This window comes from Pongo pygmaeus, chromosome 10 (assembly GCF_028885625.2).
Source record: "Pongo pygmaeus isolate AG05252 chromosome 10, NHGRI_mPonPyg2-v2.0_pri, whole genome shotgun sequence".
NCBI lineage: Eukaryota > Metazoa > Chordata > Mammalia > Primates > Hominidae > Pongo > Pongo pygmaeus.
The window spans coordinates 69,811,473-69,837,434 of record NC_072383.2 but is presented as its reverse complement, the minus strand read 5'-3'; the positions used below and the strand labels follow the sequence as shown (position 1 = coordinate 69,837,434).

The following is a 25,962-nucleotide window of genomic DNA, read 5'->3' as shown; positions in this document are numbered from 1 at the left end:
GGTTACTTGAATCTCTTTGATAAATGTACAAAGACCATTACTTACGTTTTTTGCTTTTGTAATTGGGTTCTTTCCTCCTTGGTACTGTCCCAGGGAAAATAACCCAGAAGAAATTTCCATGCTTGCTTTCTCAATGCATGACTAAGTCCCTGAAGAAAGCATGCATATTAAATACATAAATGAAAAAGAATGTAATACTGTAAGTTCATGAAACTTGCATATAAAAAGGAAAACTAATCTTTAAGAGGTAGTTTTATATATGTAAATAGTTCAATTCAGTGAATACCATCTTGTTTTTTACTTCTAGATCCAAAAGATGTAAGCAGTTGCCAGAAAGTTTAAACAGTGCACAGAATACAGTAGACTACAGCAGACAGACAGTATGACTGGTGAGTCTAAGCCCAATCTTACAGAATAAGGCAAATGCCACTGGAATGCAGGCCTCCTTCACAAAACCCACAGAACTTTAAGTATGGAAGAATTCTTCCCCCAGAGTTAAGGCTATCCCTCTACCCAACCCCCAGGAACATCATAAGCGCCTCACTCTGTCCCACTCAATCCAGGAATTTTAAGGCATCATTCATCAAAGAAATAACAGAGTTCATTCCTCCCTACTTCCCCCACCAAAAAAAAAAAACAACAAGAAAAAAACACACCAAAACAGTAACGATAACAACAAAACCCCTAAATACTAGAAGTTTATAAGACAAGCCATATTAGAGTGTTTAAATTACCCCTCTAAATATCATCTGCTTCATATTATCTACGTTTAAAATTCTTCCTTCAGAATCAATGTTCTTAGTCCACTCTTCCAGTGACACCGGTTCTTTCCTTTGAACAACAGGCCGTTCCCCCAAATCAATCTAAAAATAAGATAAGCAGTAACAAGTACATATTTAACCAGTGAAATGAAATAAAGGCACATAGAAATTAAATTTAAAACACTGTTTTTCAGACATGACTTCTAATACTTTTAAGATCGTTCTTTATTTTCCCATGTTTACTTTAACTATAATAGTTAGCATTACATGTATTTCCCTTCTACTAAACACACAACAAACTGGGTTATAAATTCAGAAACAGGAAACCCCACAGACTAAAAATATTTGTTATTAAAAGAAAGTTCTTTACTATTTTGGGTTCAATTACGTAAGTATAGAACATTCAACATGTAAATTCTGTAAGAAACCTTCAAACCAAATGATATGCTGTATTACTTAAAAAGAGAGAATATATAATTATTCCATTAATCATATTCTAAAATTAGCTTTTCTTCCAAAGTCTGTATTTCTCAGAATTGATTCATAACCCACTAGCTTCACTTGGCATTTTCTATAGCGTTTTATTCAATTAACAGATGTTGGTAATTTTAAAATACCAAGATAAACCCTTTAATTAAGCACTAAAATTTAGATATTTATAGTTTTCTAACTATGTACAAGCCTAGAGTTGTAGCAAATTTAAGTCTTACTGAGCACATATAAAGATCTACCACAATTCAGGCCAAAACCCATCTTACTTAAAAAAGGAAGTATTACATGAGAATAAAAGCCCTAAAAGTAGTATCCTGACTAGCTGTCTCTGATGCCTATGAGAAAACATGCAAGTAAGGAACAGAACTAAGAGGTAACAGGAAAGGTTCGCTCTTCACTCTGCTATGCACTCAATGAAACAAACTTCATTATCAAAAGGTAATCAAAGAAGAGAGATCCAACATTAATCAAGAAAGAGTATAAGATAGAGAACAAATGAAGAACTCAGTGGCAGGACAAGCACTCATTGTCAGATATACTAGCAAAAAGTTGTAAGAACAGATTATGGAAAGAAGCAGATATCACCAAAATTAAGTTTCTATTTCTATAGTACATGTTCTCCTGTTAAAATATAAGAGCTATATTAATACTAATCTTTACTCACTCTTGTGATGACTTCAAATCCTGGTTCTTCTTGTTGATTTATCTTTAGACCTGGAATAGCATCACTAAGAAAATCTGCCATTTCTGAAGGTGGTCGTTGATGTGTAGAGGGATCGCTGCCTCTCAAACTGTCAAAAATGTAGTTCGTGACTTTGGAAAATCCTATCATAGTTGCCGTATAAGGGTCCTTTTTAATTTTCTATGCAGTAGGAAGAAAAATATTAGCATTATTAATTCAAATAAAGAAAAACGAATACTCCATCATGGGCAAAAAAGCAAAGCTTTTTAAAAGAAAAGAAATCAGGACTAAAACAGTGTTCTAAGATTATCTTAAATTTGTATTTTCTTTCTTGGAAGAAAAATTTAAATTTTCTAAGCCAATCATTTCATTTGGTTACAAGAGCGTAATAAATGACAAGTTAATGCTACTGATTGAATTGCAGATAAACAAATGATTTGCAGGCTTCACTCAATCTGCATACATCAGAAAACATACGCAGTGCTTACTTTCCAGTGGTGAATGGCCCACAACAGCTTTCTTCTGTCTAGCAGTCCTGCCTTCATACAAAAAAAATATTTCTTGAAGTGTGTACTACCATGCTATTCTGACACAAAATATTTGATGGCTAAATTTAAAAACTCATATTTAAATATTAGGTGACATTTTAATCTAATTATATGAATAGTAAATCATGCCAACAAGAATAATTTATTCTGGGACAGTGCTACCCTGGAAAACAGCAAAACGTTTTTCAACTGTTAAGTGCTAGGGTAACTTCTGAAGCCCAAACTATTTGCTCATTCATATTTAAGAAAAATAGTTATTTATTAAATAATTCTTTTCACAATAAGTAAAATTATCCTTTTATTTTCCATTTTAAACAGTGTTTAGTTCTCTCTCTCATCCTCTTTCCTAAAAAGTTCCCTCTATATCTTATTAATTTTTACATCTTCAAAACCAGGAAAAGAATAGCTGGGACATAGCAAGCACTCACATATTTGTTAAATGAATAAGTGAATAAACAAATGAATAAACCATCTCATTACACAGTCATCTGAGTGATAATTAAATTTACTTCTGCCTATTATTAAGTACACATTTTTAGCTAAATGCAAGAACAGTACTCAAATATTCTTAGAGGAATAAGATTGTCATGACGTCAAAACAACCTACTTAAAATCAAACCAGATTTTTGCCTAAACTGATCATTAATGAATTCAAACTGGCCTACTCTGTGATCCCTGGCCTAATCAATAAAAGTTACGATACAAATCTACTGATGTCTAATTTTAGTATTATAATAAACGGAGAAATTGCCTTATGAGTAACTAAGAACCAAGGAAGCCTCTGAGTCTTGCAAATAACATGAAAACTTATTGTTTCTGTAAAATTAGAGAATAGTTCCAAAAAGATTACACACACACACACATATGTATATATATGTACCTGTCTCATTTTGCATACTTTCTGAGAAGATGAGAAGTACGGGGTATATAAAATAATGCAGTCAGAATAATACAGGATAGATTTAAGAAACATACTTGTATTAAACCATATGCTGGCTCATCAAGAAGATTTTCAAAAGACTGTGAAAGACTCTTATTCTGACAATTCACAAGAAGTGTTCTTTTATCCTGTGGAGATCTATAATAAAAAAGAGGATTTGTAGAAAATACTAATACACTGTATCAATTACTACATGAACAATTACTAACACAAATGTTCCTCACCAAAAAGAAAAAAAAAAACCCAAAACATTTTAACAGTTTTCCATTAATACATTAGCAAATATTTAGTAACTATTTTAAAGGAGCTTCAAAACTACATGAAACATAAAATACAAAATTAACAAATACTAAATACACTGTATATAACATAAATAAAACAAATATAAAGTGTATTTTTATTCCAGGTAAAGCCAAAAGGATTAAACTGGAATGAACCTAAATTCTTCTCTAGAATTATAGTAGAAAACCATTACAAGATATCTGGCTTTATTATCATAAAAATTAAAGAAAGCAGCCAAAACAGACATTAGGAGTCATCAGTATGTAATATTTACATACAGAAAATATGTCCTATTTTGAAATGATTTCCACCTTCATTCACAGCTTAGTAATACTGCAATATAAGATGTTAAAAATGTAAGCTATATTAGTTATTTGATAAAGATCATTAATCATGCTAACCATAATTACAAACACACACATATGAACATATTTTAACAAGATTATTATGTATGGTTGGGTAATACTATGTTTTTAGTTCTTAATTATTAAACTCTAGAAGCAAGTCTCTTCACATTTCTTAGTAATGACAGAATTTAACAAAATGTTTTCAAAACAGACATCTAATTTCTAGTCATCTGACAAATTATCCAGTCTTTTTTCTATTTAGTGAGTTTTATGACACAGTCAGTTGTAATAAATCTACAACTTTTCTATGTTTAAAATAAAAATTAAATGTGTTACTTTGCTGCTATACACCTCCTGTTTATTATAAATGTTTGAGATAAGATCTTTAATAACAGTTATCTCTTCTCAATTCTAACATAACAGGATGTAACAGTAATGCTAGAGTGGATATGAAATCCAAAACAGGATCTTATATTCTTACATAGTCAGAAACAGCACTCGATCTGCATATACAATAGTAGCTAACAAGCCCCTTGGCTTTTCAAAAGGGGCTGAGGTTGAGTCATTTGATATAGGAGGGAAAAAAACATACATTTTAAAACATTTACTTTTCTGAATATTTTGAGGGGTCATAATTAACAGGCAGACTTACCGATTCTCTCATAAGGCATTTTTTAAATGATGGACTTTGAAATGTAGCATCAGAAAAGAAAAGTAGCTAATAAAGAAACAAAATTTTATTCCTAGCACAGTGCTGCTGGCACTGCCATCGTTTTGTTTCTACCAATAAATTAAGTCAAATTATTTCTTTAAAACCCAAATAAAAAATGCTCATGAAAGTCAAACCACTGCCTATACATATAAAAGAGGAACAAATAGGCAACTTTCAGCTATCTGGGCTCAGATAACTCCATGGCTCCATATCTAAAACAGTGGCCACTAAACTGGAGATCAGAAGATGAAATGACTGCCTTACCAACAAGCAACCACAAATATTTTTTAAAAAGAAATTCCTTCTTTTCTTTTCTCATAACTATTGCTGTGTGATGGCGGGTGGAGGAAGCGCTAAGAAGGAGGGAAGTTATGAAGAAATTAACGACCTGACTGCCCCAAAGGAAATCAACAAAACACTTAGAAAGTACATCAGTCAAGGGACAAGTAGTATACTGTTATACTGCTAGGTAATTGCAGAGCTCACCATAAGGAAGACTGGTATTCCAAAATATTACCAGAATGTTTCCACCTGCTGGGTCACCACACTGATTTAATCTATAAATATATATTCTGGGAAGTTGATCTCTCATGCTAACATTATTCAAGACTTTCAAACTCATTGCAGCACTAAGATGAACTTTTAATGATGCTAACCCAGCAATTCTATTACAGCCTGCTAAACAATTTGAAGAAAACTATAGTCTAGTATCACAACTATAGAAGCATATCTCCTGAAAATTCTGAAGTATATCCCAGGCTTTGGTGTGAGCCTCTCCCAAAGACCTCATAATAAACTCAGAAATTATAAACCGAACAATGCTTGTATACCCAAATGTAGCAGTAACTATTTTATATTTCTATTGAGAATGACCAATATGTAAGGCTAAAGAAATAAACAGCATTGCAGAGATTATCAATCAAAACTGAGAATAAAAGATAGAAAGGTACAATAACAAAATTTTACATCTAGAACCTAATCTTTTAAATGGTTGGTGCTGTTTGATGATACAACAAATTTGACTTTTTAAGGGAATATTTTACTGCTTGGATATTTGCATATCAATGTAAAAATGGCCCAATATACAAAATAACTTAATGGAATCAACAGGTCTCATTCATATCTTGGCAACCAACTTGGTTTCAGAAAGGTAAGAAAAACATATTTGTAGCTCATTCTTTTATCCAAGTGAATATCACATTTTAAATGATGATAAATCAAAGAACACTTACAAACATGAACAAATATGACAATTAGTTTTCCTGGTAAATAAGAAAACTATCTGAAAAATACTAAGCGTCAAGAAGATGGCCTATGTTGCACTGACTAGATCGGGTTGTTGAGACTGAAAGAAGGAACTACACATGACTAGCCTAGCAGAACCTCTTCCTGGCGCTTGTGAGCCATCTAGGTTGCCCATTCCTAGATTACTGGCAATCTCTGCTCATCCGTATGGTAAGGCCCTGCTCCTGTAAAAGGAAGGTCAGCTCTTTATGAAGACAAACTTAATTCACTAGGAAGTGGATTGGGAAGACAACCGGGCCACAAATGCAAGCCACATTCCTCAATTTAGCTTAATCAAAAATTTAAAAAAAGTTATCTGGTCTAATTCTCTTGGTTTTGAACTCAAAAGAAGACAGGAGGGGTGACCACTGGCATCCCAACGAGGCTGAAACCAAGATATCCTTGACTACCCTTCTTTGTGGTCTCTAAAACAATCTTTGACCATAGAAATAAGACTCTGGAAACATCGTTTTACTTAGGATAACGGCTCCAGGGACAGGAAATGAGACCCCCCCGGTGCTGACACCTAGTAGAATAAAAATTGGGTATAATATTTAGAAATTTTCATTTATTTGAACTTTAACTTAAAAATTTGGGAATTCCACTTATTTGAATCTTAACAAGAACAAGAGCCTTTAAATTTCTCCTTAAGAATTTTGTAATTCACAATAGCAAAGGCATCAAATAAACCTAAATGCCCATCAATGGTAGGCTGGATAAAGACAATGTGGTATATATACACCATGGAATACTACGCAGCCATAAAAAGAATGAGACCATGTCCCTGGCAGCAACATGGATGGAGCTGGAGGCTATTTTCCTAAAGCAAACTAATGCAGGAACAGAAAGTCAAATACTACATGTTCTCATCTATAAGCGGGAGCTAAACAACACATGGACACAAAGAGAGGAACAACAGACACCAGAGCCTACTTGAGGGTGGAAAGTGGGAGGAGGGAGAGGATCAGAAAAACTACCTATCAGATACTATACTTATTACCTGTGTGACAGAATTATTTGTACACCAAAACCCCGTGACATGCAGTTTACCTACTTAACAAACCTGCACATATATCCCTGAACCTAAAATAAAAGTTAAAACAAAAAAGAATCTGACAGTGGGGGATGGCTTATATAAATTTGGGACTTTTTAAATACTGGTGAATATTTACTTGGAATAGCTTTATTCTACTACTTGGAATAGCTTTATTCTACTACTTGGAGTCTATAAAATCTATGGTGAGCTACATGGCATAATATAATTGGGCATAATTTGTGACAGGAAGGATAATAGGGAGGGAGCACTTATTTTCAGCCTAGGGTATGGAGGGGCCTTGGAGATAAAATATTTGATGCACTGTTTTTACACATTTCAGACCATTCATGGGTCAAAACGTAAATTGCCCTCCCAGTGTCACAGGAGAATACACAAAGCAGTGGCTGATATTAGAAGAACAGCTTTTGAAGTCGTCACTTTAGACACTATCTCTTTCCCCAAGAAGAGCAGCCACATCCTGGTTCACTAAAAACTTAATGATTAAGCCTAATGAGAAGAGAACAAAGTGTACAAAGCTTTTTCTCTTTTACCAGATCATTAAAGGGTGCAATTAATCACTTAGGCTCACATCTCCTCCAACTCTATGCTCCCCTTAGTTGATTTCATTCTCTCTCAGAGTTTCAATCACTCCCACACGTGGAAAACTTACATATTATCCTAATATATTTTGATATTGCCATATGTCTTATTCACGGCACTTATTATATTGCAACTTAAGGCAGGGGCCATGTCTTTTTTGATTACTGCTTTCTTTCCAGAAAATAGCACTACTGCATCTAAGACACAGTAGGCATTCAAAAAAATACTTGAATTAAATGAAAAAAAAAAAACATGTATAAGGAACACCATTCCATGGCTTCACATTTCCAAAAGGAAATAAGCACTTCTAAAGAAACTCTCCTTCCCAGGGACTTTAGTGCTGAGATTGAGAAAGAGTAGGGTGCATGCTTGGCATAATTCCTTCCAAGCTCTCTCTTTCCCTCTCTCTTAGATCTGCCTATCAACAGAGAAGGTGCTTTCATTCTGCTCTCATTCACATCCTCAGTGGCCTGTCCTCATTAGGAAAGCCTGTAGGTATCAAGAAGTAACAACAACCAGTTTAGTTCAAACTAATCTGGGGTGAATTATTATAATGTCATACGTCTAAACCCCTCTAATAACAGTATTTTCATCACCATCTCTGATTCTTTTTTTTTTTTAGGCAAAGTCTCGCTCTGTCGCCTAGGTTGGAGTGCAATGACACGATCTCAGCTGACTGCAACCTCTGCCTCCCAGGTTCAAGCAATATTCCTGCCTCAGCCTCTCGAGTAGCTAGGATTACAGCTGGCTTTTTTGTATCTGTAGTAGAGACGGGGTTTCACCATGTTGGCGAGGCTGGTCTCGAACTCCTGACCTCAAGTGATCCGCCCACCTCAGCCTCCCGAAAGTGCTGGGATTACAGGCATAGGCCAGTGTGCCCATCCCCATCTCTGATTCTCATACTTCTCATTTGTTTACAAATTTAGAAAAGGAAACAAGCTTTCACTCGCTACTCTCATGAAAACACGAACAACACACATTCAAGATATATATACCCCTATTAACTGCTTAAGTGGTTATCAAGACTATCCTTGAACCCATCCAGGATAGAAAACTCTACCTCCTGAGCTAAAACCTGTCTTCTAATTTCTTTTTGGAGTCACATAAAGCAAATCTCCAATCTGTTTCTCACAATAACCTTTGAAAAATTATTTGTCAAATTGATAATTATCATGCCATTTATTCATTCAACTAATATTTATTGCACATTTATTATGTACCAGAAACTGTAGCTAGGAACTAGGAAGAATATGGAAACAAGATAGATACAATCCCTATCCTTCAGAAGTATACATTCTAGAGTAAAACACAAAAGAATAGACCAAATTATTGTATGCTGTTAGATGCCATGAAGGAAGCAAACAAGAAAATTAGATAGCGAGGAGCAGAGATAGGAAAACTACATTAGATGGGGAAAGAGGGCATAAGCCCCTCTGAGGAAGTGACATTAAATGGAGAACTCAGGGATCAGAAAGAGAGGAAAATATTCCAAGTAGAAAAAACAGTATGCATAAAGGACCTTAAGACAAGAAAGAGTTTAGGGGGTTTTAGGAACTGAAAGAAATCTGCATGAGTAGAATGGAAAAGACAATGGCATGAGATGAGTTTTAAGAGATAAACAGAGCTAAGATAGGGCAGGCCCTTGTTGATGACAGTGAAGAAGTTTGGATTTTATTTAATGTTGCATTGAAATTTCTCTTCTTCAAGTTAAACCACATCCTTCAATGAAATATTTTTCATAGGACCATTTTGATCCCCCTCCTTACACTGGTTATCTCTTCAATACAGAATAGGTAGTCTAGCACATTTAAAATGCAGTGTTTACTACTTGCAGTTCAAGCCTACTTCTCCAAAATATAACCAGTAAAAAGGAGAGAGGAGCTACCACCTCCCTCATCCTAGATACTATGCTTTAATCAACAGTCTCAGACCAAATGATCTCATTTGTGAGTTACATCACAACACCGATACTGAGCTTACTATGGTGCTAAAACTCCTAACTCTTTAATGCCTGCTACTCAATAACCATAACCTTCTATTCCAATCATGATACTGTCTCTCCTGAAATCTACTCATCCTCTCAATGGTAACCTATCACAGGTTCTCACTTCGAGATCCAAGATCCACATACCACCAAGCAGGTCTGACTTTCTTATACTTACTGGCACTGAACAGCTTGCCTGTTGCCAGCCAGAGGTGATTAACATAGTAGGGGAGAATCTCATGCCAGAAAATACAGAGTCGAGAATTTTCCAGTTTTTGTATCACTTCTAGCCTTAGGTAATCTAAATTTAGGCAAGGTGTTAAATTCTACTATAAAGTGAGGACATTATAACTGAAGTTAGCAGCCAGGCGCAGTGGCTCATGCCTGTAATCCTAGCACTTCGGGAGGCCAAGGCAGGCAGATAACCTGAGGTCAGGGGTTCGAGAGCAGCCTGGCCAATATGGTGAAACCCTGTCTCTACTAAAAAATACAAAAATTAGCCAAGCGTGGTGGCGCACGCCTGTAATCCCAGCTGCTCAGGAGGCTAAGGTGGGAGAACTGTCTGAACCCACGAGGCAGAGGTTGCAGTGAGCCAAGATCGCACCACTGCATAGAAGGAAGGAAAGGAAGGAAGGAAGGTTAGCAATCATTCCCTGCAGTTCCCCCAAGCCCAAAACCTCAATTTCTCCCTTCTTACCTCCATATATCCAATCCATCACAAAATCTAATTCTAAATACTCCAATACTTCCATCTTTCCTGTCACTATCCCAGTTCAGGCCACTTTAATCTCACCTGGATAACTGGAAGAACCTGCTAACATGACTTAAAAGATGCTTTGTGCTTTGGACTTTACTAAGCTCTTTGGCCTCATCTTTAACTGTATTACCCTCCCCTCCTCATACTTTGCGGACCTGTAATACTGAATTAATTTGTTGTGTGATTACATCATGTTTGTACTCTTCCCTTCATCTAAAACATCCTTCCCTCTAAATGTCTCCTTCCCGTTCCTTATAGCGGTCACTCATTTTTCAGGTCTCTACTTAGATGCTTCTTCCTCCAGGAAGTCTTCCTTGATCCCTACTCCCAGTCTGAATTAAGTGCCCCTCATTCCTTCCCAGGAACTCCCAAAGCAGCCTTACACTTCTTTCATCTTAGTCCTTCCGTTTTAATTGCCATTTTACTTGTTGACATCCTTCACAAGACTAAGAATTCTCTAAGACCCAGGAACACCCCTGTTTTATTCACTACTAAATATCAAGCAACTACCACAGTGTTAGGATGTAATAGATACCCAAAAAATATTTGCTGAGAGTAACAGTGAGGAAGCATGTGTGTGTACAGATGCACACAGGTAACTAAATGAGAGACAAGATTTTTGGAAAGTGGTAAGGCCCTGTCTTCCAACTGAGAAATAACTTTATAAAGGACTTAGGACTTGCCTGACTTAAAGTTGCAACATCACAAGTAAAATTGTATATTTAATAGAAAATACATAATAAAGGGTAAATTAGGTAAATACATAGGCCATAAATTACTAATGCATCATCATTCATTTAAATGTATAAAAAATATTAAACTACTCTTTTCTTTGTAACAGTAATTAGGTGGTAAGTCTCAGATTCAAATTACTAAAATAACACAATATTATTCAGTCATTGTTCCAAAGAAATCAATATCCCAGAAAAAACAAAGCTGTTCATGTCCTCATATGCAAATAAGTCAGTGATGCCCAAGGTCAAGTAAAAATAGTTTGCTTTGGGATTAATACAATGATCCGGTTTCAATAAGTAGAAAATAATATGATACTTACTCACACAATACCACATATTTTTCAAGAGATTCAATCAGTAGTTTGCTATCTCCTTGATGAAAGTGTAGAGCAGGGAGAACGACGTCATCCTTTAGACAGAATACCAAATAGGACCAGCCCATACCCTCTTTGTTTTGCTTGATTGATTTCAGGTCTGTCAAACTGAACAGGAATGACCATTTGCTTTTCCCATTTCTATGACTTGGAGCATCTTAAAAACAAGAAAGTGCGGCAAAATATTTTTGTTCACCTTTTTAAAAGGTACTGACAGTGCTCTCCATGACTGCCTAACATAAATTAGTTGAACCCAGGGAATCAGTATAGCACTTACATTATTATGGCTTCCACCTGTATTAGATATGGCTACTTATATGTTCTTTTAAAAAATGATTTTTAAAATAATTATCCTACCACATATAAATGTTTTAAATGTTATTCCTATGTAAAATATAAGCTTTGCCCAAAAAAGCTGATCATGGCTTTGCAAGCAGGCGGACTGGATTCATATTGCAGCACCACCATCTTACTAACTGAATGACCTGGGACAAATAATTGAACTCCTCTGAGCCTCAGTTACTTCATTTGTAAAATGGAGATAATTATACTTACCTTCCATTGTAATTCTATTAATAAGAATTAGGAGATAATACTTTTCAACTAACTAGTACAAGCCAAGTATACCAAAAATTCTCAGTAAATGTTTATCTGTCCCACTCCCCCCAAAATAATAGCTTAATTCTCTTGAAGAGTCAAAAAACAAAACAAAAACTTTTATTCATTTCCTTTTGTAATTATTTTTAGGACACTACCCTAGTAGTGAAGTAAGCATACTGATATAAAAAATAACACTGGAGTGAATATACAGACATTTTATTTGCAGAAAAACAAAGTACAGCAAGGAATTGAGGATGAAAAGATAAAAAGTTGTGAATGCTTCAAAAATAATGAATACATTCAATTGCTAAATTAACTGTCTACTAAATTAAGACCTCAGTTCAAACCAAATTATAGTTATGTAAAATACAGCATGTTCTCAGTTTGTGGCCTCTTTACAGAAGCAAAAATTCAGGTTTGTGAACATTATCGTAATTGATAAGCAACTCAAACGTCAACTATTTAAATAAAAAACTGAAAGAGAAAAAACTATTTCTTCTCACTAATGATGCTAGTACTTATAATTCACTTCTAATCTAAAACACCATTTTAACAATTTAACTCCAACATAAGCAAGTCGTGTCTCTGAAATTTTAAAAAACCTTTCCTAAAATGTTATTTCTTAAGAAGTGTCATACTATCCTGCTACTCAAGACCTTTATTAATTCTGTCCCACACTACCAATCCCACAAAGATAAACTACTTAGAAGGAAGTTGCTTACAAGACTAGATCAGAAGACATTATCAGTGTTGACCTGCATGGATGTATCACCTTCCTATCTGCAATCATCTCCAATAAGATCTCTTGAACTCACAAAAAGAAATCTACAGCTTACAGAAACCTCTATCTGCAAGGAAACCATGTGCCATCATTATTTCATGGACTCTTAAACTAGTATCATTTGAAGGAAGCTAAAGTAACTTATCTATAAACAATGACCAGCAGCTTTCACACCAGTTTGGACAGTGAACTCACATGTAAGATATACCAGATTAAGTGCCATGTGCCCACTTGACTACTTTACATAATGTTTCACTGGTATTTATATTTTAGAGCTCATAAGACCACTTCAAGCTGATATCTAAGTGAGAACAGTTCTAGAATTTCAACTTATTCATGAATCATTTAAGTGTGAATGTACTTAGACTACCTAGAACATATACATACTGCTGGCTTATCTGCAAAGACCAAAAATATTTCACAGAAAAACAGCAATGAAAAAAAAAGAAAGAAACCCAAAACACTACATATAGACAATTTTTTAAATTAAATTCTTTGTTGCACAGAGTATTTTATCTAAATTAATGCAAGAAAATCATACGAATTATATTAAATACTATATGTATGCTATATGAATTATCAGGAGTTTGTGCATATTCAAGAGTAAAGGTTTTACACAGATTTTTCCCTCATTAACAGAAGAGACATATATTGCATACAAAAGAAAATGCCTCACACATTTCCACATTTAAAGCTCTGACGAAGAAATATTTAAATTTAAAGCCCTGACAAATATTCTAAGCCCTCCACTAGAATAAAAGCTTCATGAGAACAGGAACTTTATCTTGTTCACAGCGATATCCTCAGTGCTAGAAGAGTGGCTAGCATACAGTAAGTAGTCAAAGATGAAAGATCTGTTGAATAAGTGAATTAACAACCTAGTATCAAGTCAACATAAAACTAAACTGCAAAGTAGTCCACTACAAATAGCTAGCCAGAAATAGAAATGGTTACAAAGGAAAACGGGAATCAAGAGTGAATTCAAAATATCTTTCTACTCAAAGCAAAGGTAAAGAAAATTAATTAGTTCTAATGAATTTATTATGTTACCAAATACATGTAAAAACTATCTCGAACACACTAACATGAGAATGCTAAATACAACAGCAGAAGAACTGAACAAACAGCTCTACTCTTCTTGTAAGAGCAGAACAGTTCAGTAAGTCTCTATATGCCTTGAATAGAATTAATATCAAGGACAAATTTTATTTGGATGGATCTCTGGAACAAACATGAGACAGTCTGATGTTCTTGGAAAGAGTATTTCCAAAACATTTAACCTGTCTGGTATACAACAACAAAGGATGTAGCAGTAGAAACTCTTATGAAATATAAAGCAAAATGCTCTTAAGAAATATAAAATTAAATAAGTCTGATAGTCAATTTTTTAAAGGTTTGTCGCAAATTGGCTTTGTGCCTCACACAAGAAAGAAAAAAGTACAAAGTTAAAAATGAGAAGGGTAAAAGGTAAGAAAAACAAAGGCTTTTTCTTTGGGGTAAAAAAAAACTTTTAGAAAATAAGAAAGTTTCATAATGAAATACATTTAAAACCTCTGGAATTTCTAAGCTTGAGGGTTCAAAATAAACCCTCAAGCTTAGAAATGAACCCACGGGCTTAGAAAATGCCTCAACTTTTTTTTTTTTTTGAGACGGAGTCTTGCTGTGTTGCCAGGATGCAGTGCAGTGGCACTATCTCGGCTCACTGCAACCTCTGCCTCCCAGGTTCAAGCGATTCCCCTGCCTCAGCTTCCCCAGTAGCTGGGACTTACAGGCATGCGCCACCACGCCCTGCTAATTTTTTTGTGTTTTAGTAGAGACAGGGTTTCACCATTTCGGCCATGGTGGTCTCGATCTCCTGACCTCGTGATCCGCCTGCCTTGGCCTCCCAAAGTGTTGGGATTACAGAAGTGAGCCACCACGCCCCGCCTTTAACTTTTAATAACTACAAAATAAAGTCTGTTCACACTTTATAAGTCCACTCTGTGGTCAAGCCATAAGCAGGATTACATCTGTCATTTTTTGCTAAGCTACACAGCTACACAGAAGTGCTCAACTCTGACCACGTATTAAAGTCATCTGAAGACCTTTTAAAAAGCACAGATGCCCAGGCTATATCTCCAGAGTCTGATTTTTGGTAGTATTTTTTAAAAATCTACCCAGGTGATTTCAATGTGCAGCCAAGGCTGAGAACCACTAATAAAGTGATCTTTATTGTCAGACTATGCTTTTCTCATCCATGTAATGCTTCTTTCTTTTACGAAATTCTGGGCTACAAACCTATATAGCAATATTACTATACTGAATACTACAGGCAACTGTAACACAATGCTAAGTATTTGTGTATCTAAACACGTCTAAACGTAGAAAAGGTGATGCACTGCGCTGTGACCGTACAAAGACTATGATGTCACTAGGTGACAGGAAATTTTCAGCTCCATTATAATCTTATGGGCTTATGGGACCACTGACATATAGGCGATCAGTGACTGAAATGCAGTTATGTGGCACATGATTGTATATATGTAGAAAGGAGAATAGTCACTGAACACATATTAAGGGAAAACTGCAATGTGCCATGAAGAGTCCAGCAAGATGCTGAAATTAGAATGGTATGGTTTAGTAGTATACTCCACCTCCCCCTGTTACTTTAGGATAAAATAACATGATTATTACCATTCTACTAGATTAAGAAAAATGTGCATGAAGGACAGCCAAAGGAATGTTTTAAAGTGGTTCTATTTTCTGCCATTAATAATTATAAAATAGAGCAAGTATTTTAAAATCTTTTTTGAAGCCACAACCAATAAAACAAAAAGAGAGATGAAAAGGGAATATAACTAAAATATGAGATTTATACCTATTAACCAAAGAAATTAATCATCATTCTCACTGAGGAGCATTCAAGAATCTTCTTTGCATTTTTGTTTATTAGTATATTATATTGTAGCGAATCAGTTTAAGATTTCAAAAGATTTAATTCATACCTCCATTGGTATGTGGTTTCCTTTTAAATGAAACTGTATTAACCATGTCCCATTCTGCTTCGTAACTGTTCAGATGTTCTGATCCTTGATGACCTCTTTCTTTTGGGGCCTGAGTCCATTCTACAACTGAACTGGAGTCCTAAAATAATTATAACATATAAAATATTTAAAGTCTAAAACAAATTTAATTTCAACCCATAACATCATCTCAGCTTCAATGTTTGTAGGCAGGCTGCAGACTACATCACTGGTGGGAAAACTGAGCACCATTTCCTATCCTTTTCTCTCTTGATCATCTTTACCAAAAAAAAAAAAAAAAAGCAAGAGAAGCTTGACTAGACTCCCCTGCAGTCAGAATTGCCAATGAAATATAAGCAGAGGTCAACTCTGAAAATGGCTTTGCTTTCATAATAAAAGTCTCATCCTTTTTTTCCTTTTTCCTGCTTTGAATGTAACCATGCTGCCTAAAAATAAAATAAAAAGCAAGAGAACCACTGCAAAAAGCTCCCAACCTCCAAACTTTTAGTTATTTAAAGAAAAGAGCCCAATGGTGGCTATTTAAGCCATCAATGGTTGTATAATTTCTTATAGGCAATCAAAATTAGCTAAACGCAACATATTCACATGTATAGTTCTATAGAATTTTCCATTTTTAAAGATAATAAAACCAGAAGCCTAAAATGCAATATGGTTTATCAAAAATTTAATTTCTATACAACAAAAGACACCATATATAAGCTAAAGATAGCACAACTAGAACATTTTTCTAAAATATATGACAAAAGAAAACATCCAGATTACAAAACAACTCCTATCAATTTATTTAGAAATAGACAAATATCAAAACAGAAAAACAGGCAAATGGTATGAATAGGCAAGTCAAAGAAGAAGAAATATAATGTAATAAACATAGAAAGATGTCCAACTTCAGTAACAATGAAAAGCAAGTTGACAGATTTCTATTTTTTGCCCCATTCAATTAAAAAAGATAATATCAAATATGGAAGACAACATGAGGAAATGGACCATCTCACACTGCTGATGACAGTGCTCATTACTACTGACACAGGAGGACAAACTAGGTCTTTCTAAACACATACATACATAAAAATAAAATGCGTACAGGTAAAAGTCTGGAAAGATATACGTTAAACAGAGACAGGTAAGGGAGGCCGAGCGAGGTGGCTCACACCTGTAATCCCAACACTTTGGGAGACCGAAGCAGGTGGATCACCTGAGGTCAGGAGTTTCAGACCAGCCTGGCCAACATGGTAAAACTCCGTCTCTACAAAAAATACAAAAAAGTTAGCCAGACATGGTGGTACATTCCTGTAATCCCAGCTACTCGAGAGGCTGAGGCAGGAGAATCGCTTGAACCCAGGAGTCAGAGGTTGCAGTGAGCCAAGATTGCGCCATTGCACTCCAGCCTGTGTGACAAGAACGAAACTGAGTCTCCAGAAAAAAAAAAGAGAGAGAGAGAGAGAGAGGTAAGGGAAAAAACTCTAGTCAAGCAGGGCTTCAACTTTCTATTACTTAAACTTTTGCAACAGGATTGTATTCATGTGTCGATAGCATAATTCTTTTTTAAAATGGAAAAGGAAAATTAGTAAGAATGAAAAGAAACTATAAAGGCACAAGAAAAATTAAGATGTGAGAAATAGAAACAGACTGAAAAACAGTAGGGAAACTGAACAAATGAAATTATAAAATAGATTGTTTTTTCTTCCAGTTCCTTCCTCAAATGTCATTTCTTGTTTGACGAGTTTTTTTTAAATCAACCCTCAGGCCGGGTGCAGTAGCCCATGCCTGTAATCCCAGCACTTTGGGAGGCCAAGGAAGGTGGATCACTTGAGGTCAGGAGTTTGAGACAAGCCTGGACAACATGGCAAAACCCCGTCTCTACTAAAAATACAAAAATTAGCCGGGGGTGGTGGGAGGTGCCTGTAATCCCAGCTACTTAGGAGGCTGGGGCACCAGAATCCCAGAATCGCTTGAACTCGGGAGGCGGAGATTGCAGTAAGCCGAGATCGCACCACTGCACTCCAGCCTGGATGAAAGAGAGAGACTCCTTCTCCAAAAAAAAAAAAAACAACAACAACAACAAAAAAACCCTCACCACCACCATCCCTATTAACCCTCTTGTCAGTAGTGAGGAAAGCTAAGAAGCATCTACAAGAGTACTCCGTTCCCCACCTCTCTCTCTGACTTCTACTTCCCCCTACCAACTCTGCATACAAAAAGGCTCAAATTGGTAGGTCATGCCAATAATCAGGGAAATAAGGATTAAAGGTCAACCTGAAGACAGGACAACTAAGTCCAAAAGGCTGGAGTTTTGGAAAACATCATTTATCTCTAAATTAGGAAAAATCAAGCACAATGAGCAAAGGAATAATATACTGACATCAGGAGAATTAATTGAAAGTCGACCTATACAAAGAAGTTGGCAAGACTCCCAGCCCTTTTTCTCCACTCATTTGCCAGAATACTGCCATCCAAGCTTACCCTTTCCAGGCAGGAATCTGCAGATTCTTCTCAAATCTACTAGCCCAAAAAGACGTGGATTTTGACATTAGGGATTCTCCAAGGAAACAGCTTAGCCATGCACCCCAGGAAGAGTCTCACTATTACCAGGCCTATCCATACCTACAGAGAATATAATCACTGTTGTGCATCTGCTCTTAAATTTGTTAAATATGAGCCCCACACTACATAAGCAACAAACATCAAAGACAGGTTATCTACAGAAAACAGAGTTCAAATGAAATGAGGTGGGGGCGGGGCAAAAGATCACTGAGGGAAATGGACTACATAGGGAGATGAAAAACAACTCAGAAGCTATCCTTAAACTCCTCAGTAATAAGAAAATATATTACAACCACAAAGAACAGAATGCTAATGCTATTCCTTTAAAAGGGGACACAAAGACACTCAGAACAAGAAAGATGTCTTAGTAATGAAATTATAGCAAAAAATGAAAAAGGCAATAGAAAAGTGAATTTCCTAGAAAATAGTACAGACCAATAAATAAATAAGAAAGAAAGAGAGAAAGAGAAAGAAAGAAAGAAAGAAAGAAAGAAAGAAAGAAGAAAGAAAAGATTTTAAAATTACAGGACCAGTCCAGAAATTGTAGAGTTCCAGAAAGAAAGAAAACAGAAAATGGGGAAGAAATCATCACTAAAATAAATCAAAAATATTTCCCAGAATTAAAAAAAAAAGACAGAAGTTTCCATATTAAAAGAGTTCATCAAGTACCCAGCACAATGTATTAAAAAAAACAAATCCACAAAGGCACACAACCAGAACATAAAACTAGAAACAAAAAGACAATAATTAAAAGCTTCTAGAGAGGTTAAAAAAAAAAAAAAACAAAACACACACACATAACATGGGATCAGGAATTAGAATGCATTAGACTTAACATCAATAAAGGAAAGCAGAAAACCTGGGGCAAAACTTCAAAAACAGCCAGGCGCAGTGGCTCACATCTGTAATCCCAGCACTTTGGGAGGCTGAGGTGGGCAGATCACTTGAGGTCAGGGATTCGAGACCAGCCTGGCCAACATGGTGAAACCTTGCCTCTACTAAAAATACAAAAACTAGTCGGATGTGGTGGTGCACACCTGTAGTCCCAGCTACTCCGGAGGCTGAGGCAAGAGAATTACTTGAATCCAGGAGGCAGAGGTTGCAGTGAGTGGAGATCCTGCCACTGCACTCCAGCCTGGGAGACAGAGACAGACTCTGTCTCAAAAAAACAAAACAAAGAAACTTCAAAAAACAAAAAATCCACGGGAAAATTTACTTTCAAACTGTAATTCTTGGCCTGCCAGGCCAATTCAGAATAAAGCCAAGTCTTTTAAAAAAAAAAAAAAAAAAGAAATGTTTTTGTTCCCATGCACTCTTTTTCTCAGGAAGCCCTGGAGCTGCACCAAAACAAGGAATAAATCAAAACAGAGGTTGGCATGGGATACAGAAAACAGAGGGATTAAAATATGGAAAAGAGGCAAAAAAGAACCCCCAGGAAAGCTGCTACACTGCAAACTAAGAGAGCAATCAGTCCAGGATAAGCTTGTGAGAAGGCTCTGGGGTAAGAGTATCTAAGAAAACAAAATTAGAAGACAATCTATGTGTTTAAATATTCTGAGAAGAAATGTAGACAACTGAGCAAGAGTTTCAAGGTGATTCATAGATAAAACAGAGCTAAATCCCTACCTTCCACAGTGAGGAGTCAACACACAATATGTAAATTGGAAAAAAAAATAGTAGTGTTAGAAGAATGTTATTTAGACACAGGGCTGTAACTAATCAAAAAAACAGCTATAAGGTTTATAATTGCTTTGGGAGATGGAAAATTTGGTGGAAAAGTGAGATACCTCTGTTTTCCATAATAAACCTTCTAAAACCCAGAATTTATGTAGGAAAATGTATAATTTGAATTAGAATGAATTTTATAAATAATAAAATCTTTAGGGCTAGGTGTAGTGTCTCACGCCTGTAATCCCTGCACTTTGGGAGGCCGAGGCAGGCAGATCATGAGGTCAGGAGATCGAGACCAGTAATATGGGGAAACCCCATCTCTCCTAAAAATACAAAAAATTAGCCAGGTGTGGAGACGCGCGCCTGTAGTCCCAGCTACTCGAGAGGCTGAGGCAGAAAAATCGCTTGAACCCAGCAGGTGGAGATTGCAGTGAGCCAAGATCATGCCACGGCACTCCAGCCTGGGTGACAGAGTGAGACTGTGCCTCAAAAATAAATAAATAAATAAAAATAAAATCTTTAATAAAAAATTATGAGAAAATATTGAACAGACACATATGAAAAGCACAAAAACATAACAGAATTAGAAGTACAACCATTTAATAAAAAAAATCTGTTCAAATGATTCCTTATCTTACATCATATACAAAAATTAACTCAAAATGGACCATACATGAGAAATTACTTAATGGGTATAACGTCCATTACTCAGGTGATGGAGACTTGATGGGGAAGCGAGGAGAAGGGAGGGAAAGGGAAGAAGAAAGAAAAAAATCAAATCACCAATCTAAATATAAGAGCTAAAACTATAAAACTCAGAAGAACAGTAGTACATCTTCATAATCCTGAGTTAGGCACTGGTTTCCTGAATATGACACACCAAAAGCACAGGCAACAAAAGAAAAAAATAGATAAACTTGACTTCATGAAAATCAAAACCGTTTGTGCTTCAAAGCATACCAAAAAGAAAGTGAAAAAACAGTCCACCATATGGGAAAAAATGTCCGCAAATTACACACCTGATGAGAAATTTATATCCAGAATATATAAAGAATTCTTACAACTCAACAATAAAAAGACAAGTAACTATCCTGTAATGCCAGCACTTTGGGAGGCCAAGGCAGGCAGACTGCTTGAGCTCAGGTGTTTGAGACCAGCCTAGCCAACATGCTGAAACCCTGTCTCTACAAAAAATACAAAAATTAACCGGGCATGGTGGCATGCGCCTGTAGTCCCAGCTATTTGGGAGGCTGAGGTGGGTGGATTGCTTGGGCCAGGAGGCAGAGGTTGCAGTGAGCCGAGATCACACCATGCACTCCAGCCTGGGCAACAGAGCAAGACCTTGTCTCAAAAATAAAAGAAAAGACATATAACTACATGGGCAAGGACAGGCACGGTGGCTCAAGCCTGTAATCTCAGCACTTTGGGAGGCAGAGGTGGGCAGATCACCTCAGGTCAGGAGTTCGAGACCAGCCTGGCCAACATGGTGAAACTCCATCTCTACTAAAAATACAAAACTTAGCTGGGCATGGTGGCAGGAACCTGTAATTCCAGCTACTTGGAAGGCTGAGGCATGAGAACTGCTTGAACCTGGGAGGTAGAGGTTGCAATGAGCTGAGATCGCACCACTGCACTCCAGCCTGGGCAACAGAGCAAGACTCCATCTCAAAAAAAAAAAAAAAATAGTAAATATAAATAAATAAATGGGCAAAAGATTTAGAACAGGCATTTCTCCAAAGAAGGTACAGTTGGCCCTCCATAGCCATGGGTTCTGTATCTGTGGATTCAACAAACCTGGAATCTAAAATATTCAGGAAAAAAAATTCCACAAACTTCCAAAAGGTAAAACTCGAATCTGCTGTGCACCAAGTACTATGCTACATCAAATAGAACCAATACCCCACAGATACCAAAGGACAGTGTATACACCACATGGCCAATAATCCCATGAAAAGATGTTCAACGTCATTAGTCATTAGGAAAACATAAATTAAAACCACAACGACATGCAACTTCAGTTATGGTTTGAATTGTGCTGCCCCCTCCCAAAAAGATAAATTAACATCCTAACTCCCATTACCTCAGAATGCGACCCAATTTGTTAGGCTGGTGCAAAAGTAATTGCAGTCTTTGCCATTAAAGCAATGTCAAAGACCTCAATTACCTTTGCACCAACCTAATGGAAACAGGGTCTTAACACAAGTAATCAAGTTAAAATGAGATTATCAGGATGGGCCCTAATACAATATGACTAATGTCCTTATAAAAAGGGGATTAACAGAGAGATAGACATGAACAGATGGAAGATGATGTGAAAACACACAGAGGACACCATCTACAAACCAAGGAATGTCTGAGGCTACTAGAAATCAGTAGACAGGCAACAAACAGATTCTCCCTAATAGCCCTCAGAAGAAACCAATCCTGCTAACACCTTGATTGCTGACTTCTAGTCTCCAGAACTGAGAGATAATAAATTAAGACTGTTCTAAGCCACCCAGTTTGTGATGATTTGTTTACAGTAGCCCTAGGAAACAAATAGCACTTCATATCCACTAGGTTTACTAAAATTAAAAAGATAATAACAAGTATTGATGAGGATATAGAGAAATTGGAATCCTCATATACTGTTGGATTAGAAAATGATGCAGCTGCTCTGAAAAAGTTTGGCAGTTCCCCCAAATGTTAAACACAGAATTATGAAACCCAGTAATTCTACTCCTAGGTATATACTCAAGAGAAATAAAAACACGTTCACACAAAAACCTGCACATAAATGCTCACAGCAGCATTATATATATTAGCCCCAAAGTGAAAACAACCCAAATGTCCATCAATTGATGAATAAAACTGTGATATATACACTATTACACAATACAATGGTATACACAATATTATTCATCAAAAACAAAAGGACCATACATGCTATATGTAACACGGATGAACCTTGAAAACCTTATGCAAAGTGAAAGAAGCCAGTCACAAAAAAAAAAAACTACATTATTACATGACTCCATTTATATGAAATGTCTAGAATAGGCAAATCCTTAGAGACAGAAAGTAGATTAGTGATTGCCAGTGACTGAAAGTAGGTGAAATGAGGGGTAACTGCTGATAGAGTTCTGGAGGGTGATGAAAATATTCTAAAATTAGATACTGGTGGATGGCTGCACAACTCTGTAAATATACTAAAAACCACTGAATTGTATGCTTTAAAAGGATGCATTTTATGGTATGTGAATTATATATGGATAATACTGTTATTTTTTAAATGGCATTCCCTTAGTAACACATTTTTTTCTTAAATACCTTTCTAGCATAGAGAATACTAGAGGAATCTAATGCATCATCCAATGGTCTCCAGTCCACTATTACTTCGGCATCCTAGAGAAAGAAATTATGAACTATATTTAATATTCAGCAATATGTTATTCTTATTTTATTCCCTGAACCCAAAATAAAATTTCAGCCTCTTAAATATCTACATTTTAAATATGCTAACATCATATGTAAATCAAAAATGTTACATAGATTTTTCAAATTCTGCCTACTTTTCATTATGAAAAATTTATATTGCTACAACTTCTACGTAAGTTTTAGAATATTCCATGTCATTTTATCTAAAGTACAGACGGTCCCTGACTCATGTTGGTTTGACTCAGGATTTTTTTGTAATAGGATGGTGTAAAAGCAATGCACATGCAGTAGAAATCATACTTCAGGTAACCAAAGAAACATTGTTTTTCACTTTCAGCACAGTATTCAATATATTACATGAGATAATCAACACTTGATTATAAAACAGGCTTTATGTTAGATAATTTTGCCCAACTGTAGGCTAATGTAAGTGTTCTGAGCATGTTTAAGGAAATTAAGCTATGATGTCCAGTAAGTTAGGTGCATTAAATGCATTTTTGATAAACAATATCTTCAATTTATGATGGGTTTATCAAGACATAACCCCATCATAAGTCAAGGAGCGTGTGTTTTGACTATTACATCATTTCGGTGTTAAATTTACAATTACTGTTCAATTACATAATTGTACCTTACACATGAAATTCAAGCTTTCTGATAATTCTCCAAAGATGAATCACTACCATAAACTATTATTAAATAAAATCATTTACTAGAAACTTACCTTTTCTAAAACACGTAATATTCCTGAAATCAAGCTGTCTTGGTCATTGGTCTTTCCACAAGATGAGTGAATATATACTCCTTCTTGTTCATATATAATCTAAAACAGCAAAAATAAAGTTAGTCACATAATTTCTATTGAGTACTATTTTAACATGTTAAAATATTAAGATATATTTTCTTATCATACTTGGCCAAGTTTCTGATTATTTCATATATAAATGTATTATTTAAAAAAAAACCTCTCAGAGTTAACAGCACTTCAATCAAGCAAACATAAACTGGAATTAATTCTGCTTTGTTAATGCGTGAAAGTTTATCAGATTCATGATAATCACAATCTTGATCTTAAAGATTTCAGACTAATTGCAACAATCTCAATATTTAAATTCCACTTAAAATTTATATTTTTCACCAGATGCAGTGGCACCTGCCAGTAGTCCCAACTACTTGGGAGGCTAGGCTTGAGCCCAAGAGTTCAAGGTTGTAGGGTGCTATTACTGCACCTGTGAATAGCCACTGCACTCCAGCCTGGACAATACTGCAAGAACTCATCTCTCTAAAAAATCAAAAAAATAAGTATTTTTTTTTTCATGAGCATTAAGGAAAATACTGAGCTCGAATTGAGAATGCACTTGAAAGTATCTAAGAGTAAGAACAAATGAAACACAATGAGGAATCAATCCTTTCTAACTATTCCCATAATAGCACATTTTTACTGTAAGATCATTTTGGCATGTTTTTGAAACACCACGGCATAGAAATTCAGGAAATAATAGAGGAATTTTAAAGAGTAGTGATGAGAACAAAAATAAACAGAGTAGTGATGGAGACTCCTAGAAATGACTAAACTAATTCAATTTCACAATATTAACTGAGTGCTTCTATATGTAAAAAGCACATAAAAGACTAAAAGTACATGAAGATGATAAAGACATAATCCTTGAATAAATTCCCATGGGAATATAGGGGAGACTTAAGTTAACTCCTAAGTTTAAACATTTAAGGTTAAGCCTCATTTTTCATAGACATAATGTTATAAATTGAGATTCCATTCTTGAGACCCATTTCAAACCATTTAAAATTTTTTTTAATTATGAAAATAAGTAAAAAACAGTCACTTCTAGACCTAAGAACTTTTCACATATATAAGTCTGGTCAGTAGAGTATATTATTCTATTTCTGTAGACCTTTTATTAATATTAGTCTTCAGAATATCATGGACCAGCAATGCAAGACAAGCACTATCAGAGTCTATCATTCCTTCATTCATAAATGTAAACAGGTATGTATCTTCCTGTTTTTAGCTAACATTTACAGAACACTTATACACTAGGAACTCCTTATGTTGTAACTCAATCCTTACAACCACCCTAAATCACAGATTATATAACTACATTCTACTACATCATTGGGATGAGAAGCCCATTTGTGTGAATAAGAAAACTGAAAGTGGTGAAATAACTGCCCAAATGAGGCAAATAATAACCGGTGGTGATGAAACCGAAACCCAGGGAGTCTAACAACAGAAAACTGCGTTCTTAGCCACTACAACATAAAGGTTCCACATTACTTTCACTGCCTCTCTTGGATGTGTTATGTTAATCAACTGTGATATGGACTTATGTCAGGAAAGAGTCTTTTAAGTTATTAAGATCACCAAGGAAGTT

General features: G+C 35.6%; 1 protein-coding gene across 1 annotated transcript in view; it reads right to left on the bottom strand.

The window, feature by feature from the left end:
- Positions 1-25,962, bottom strand: part of TBC1D15 (TBC1 domain family member 15) — an 81,490-nt gene that overhangs the window by 24,775 nt on the left and 30,753 nt on the right. Inside the window, exons 2-9 of the mRNA XM_054442884.2 lie at positions 24,294-24,392; positions 23,462-23,536; positions 15,899-16,037; positions 11,480-11,690; positions 3,459-3,561; positions 1,918-2,115; positions 735-863; positions 46-149 (exon numbers count right to left, since the gene is read on the bottom strand). Of these exons, the coding sequence (XP_054298859.2) occupies positions 46-149; positions 735-863; positions 1,918-2,115; positions 3,459-3,561; positions 11,480-11,690; positions 15,899-16,037; positions 23,462-23,536; positions 24,294-24,392 (1,058 nt within the window). The remainder of the gene's footprint in view (positions 1-45; positions 150-734; positions 864-1,917; positions 2,116-3,458; positions 3,562-11,479; positions 11,691-15,898; positions 16,038-23,461; positions 23,537-24,293; positions 24,393-25,962) is intronic.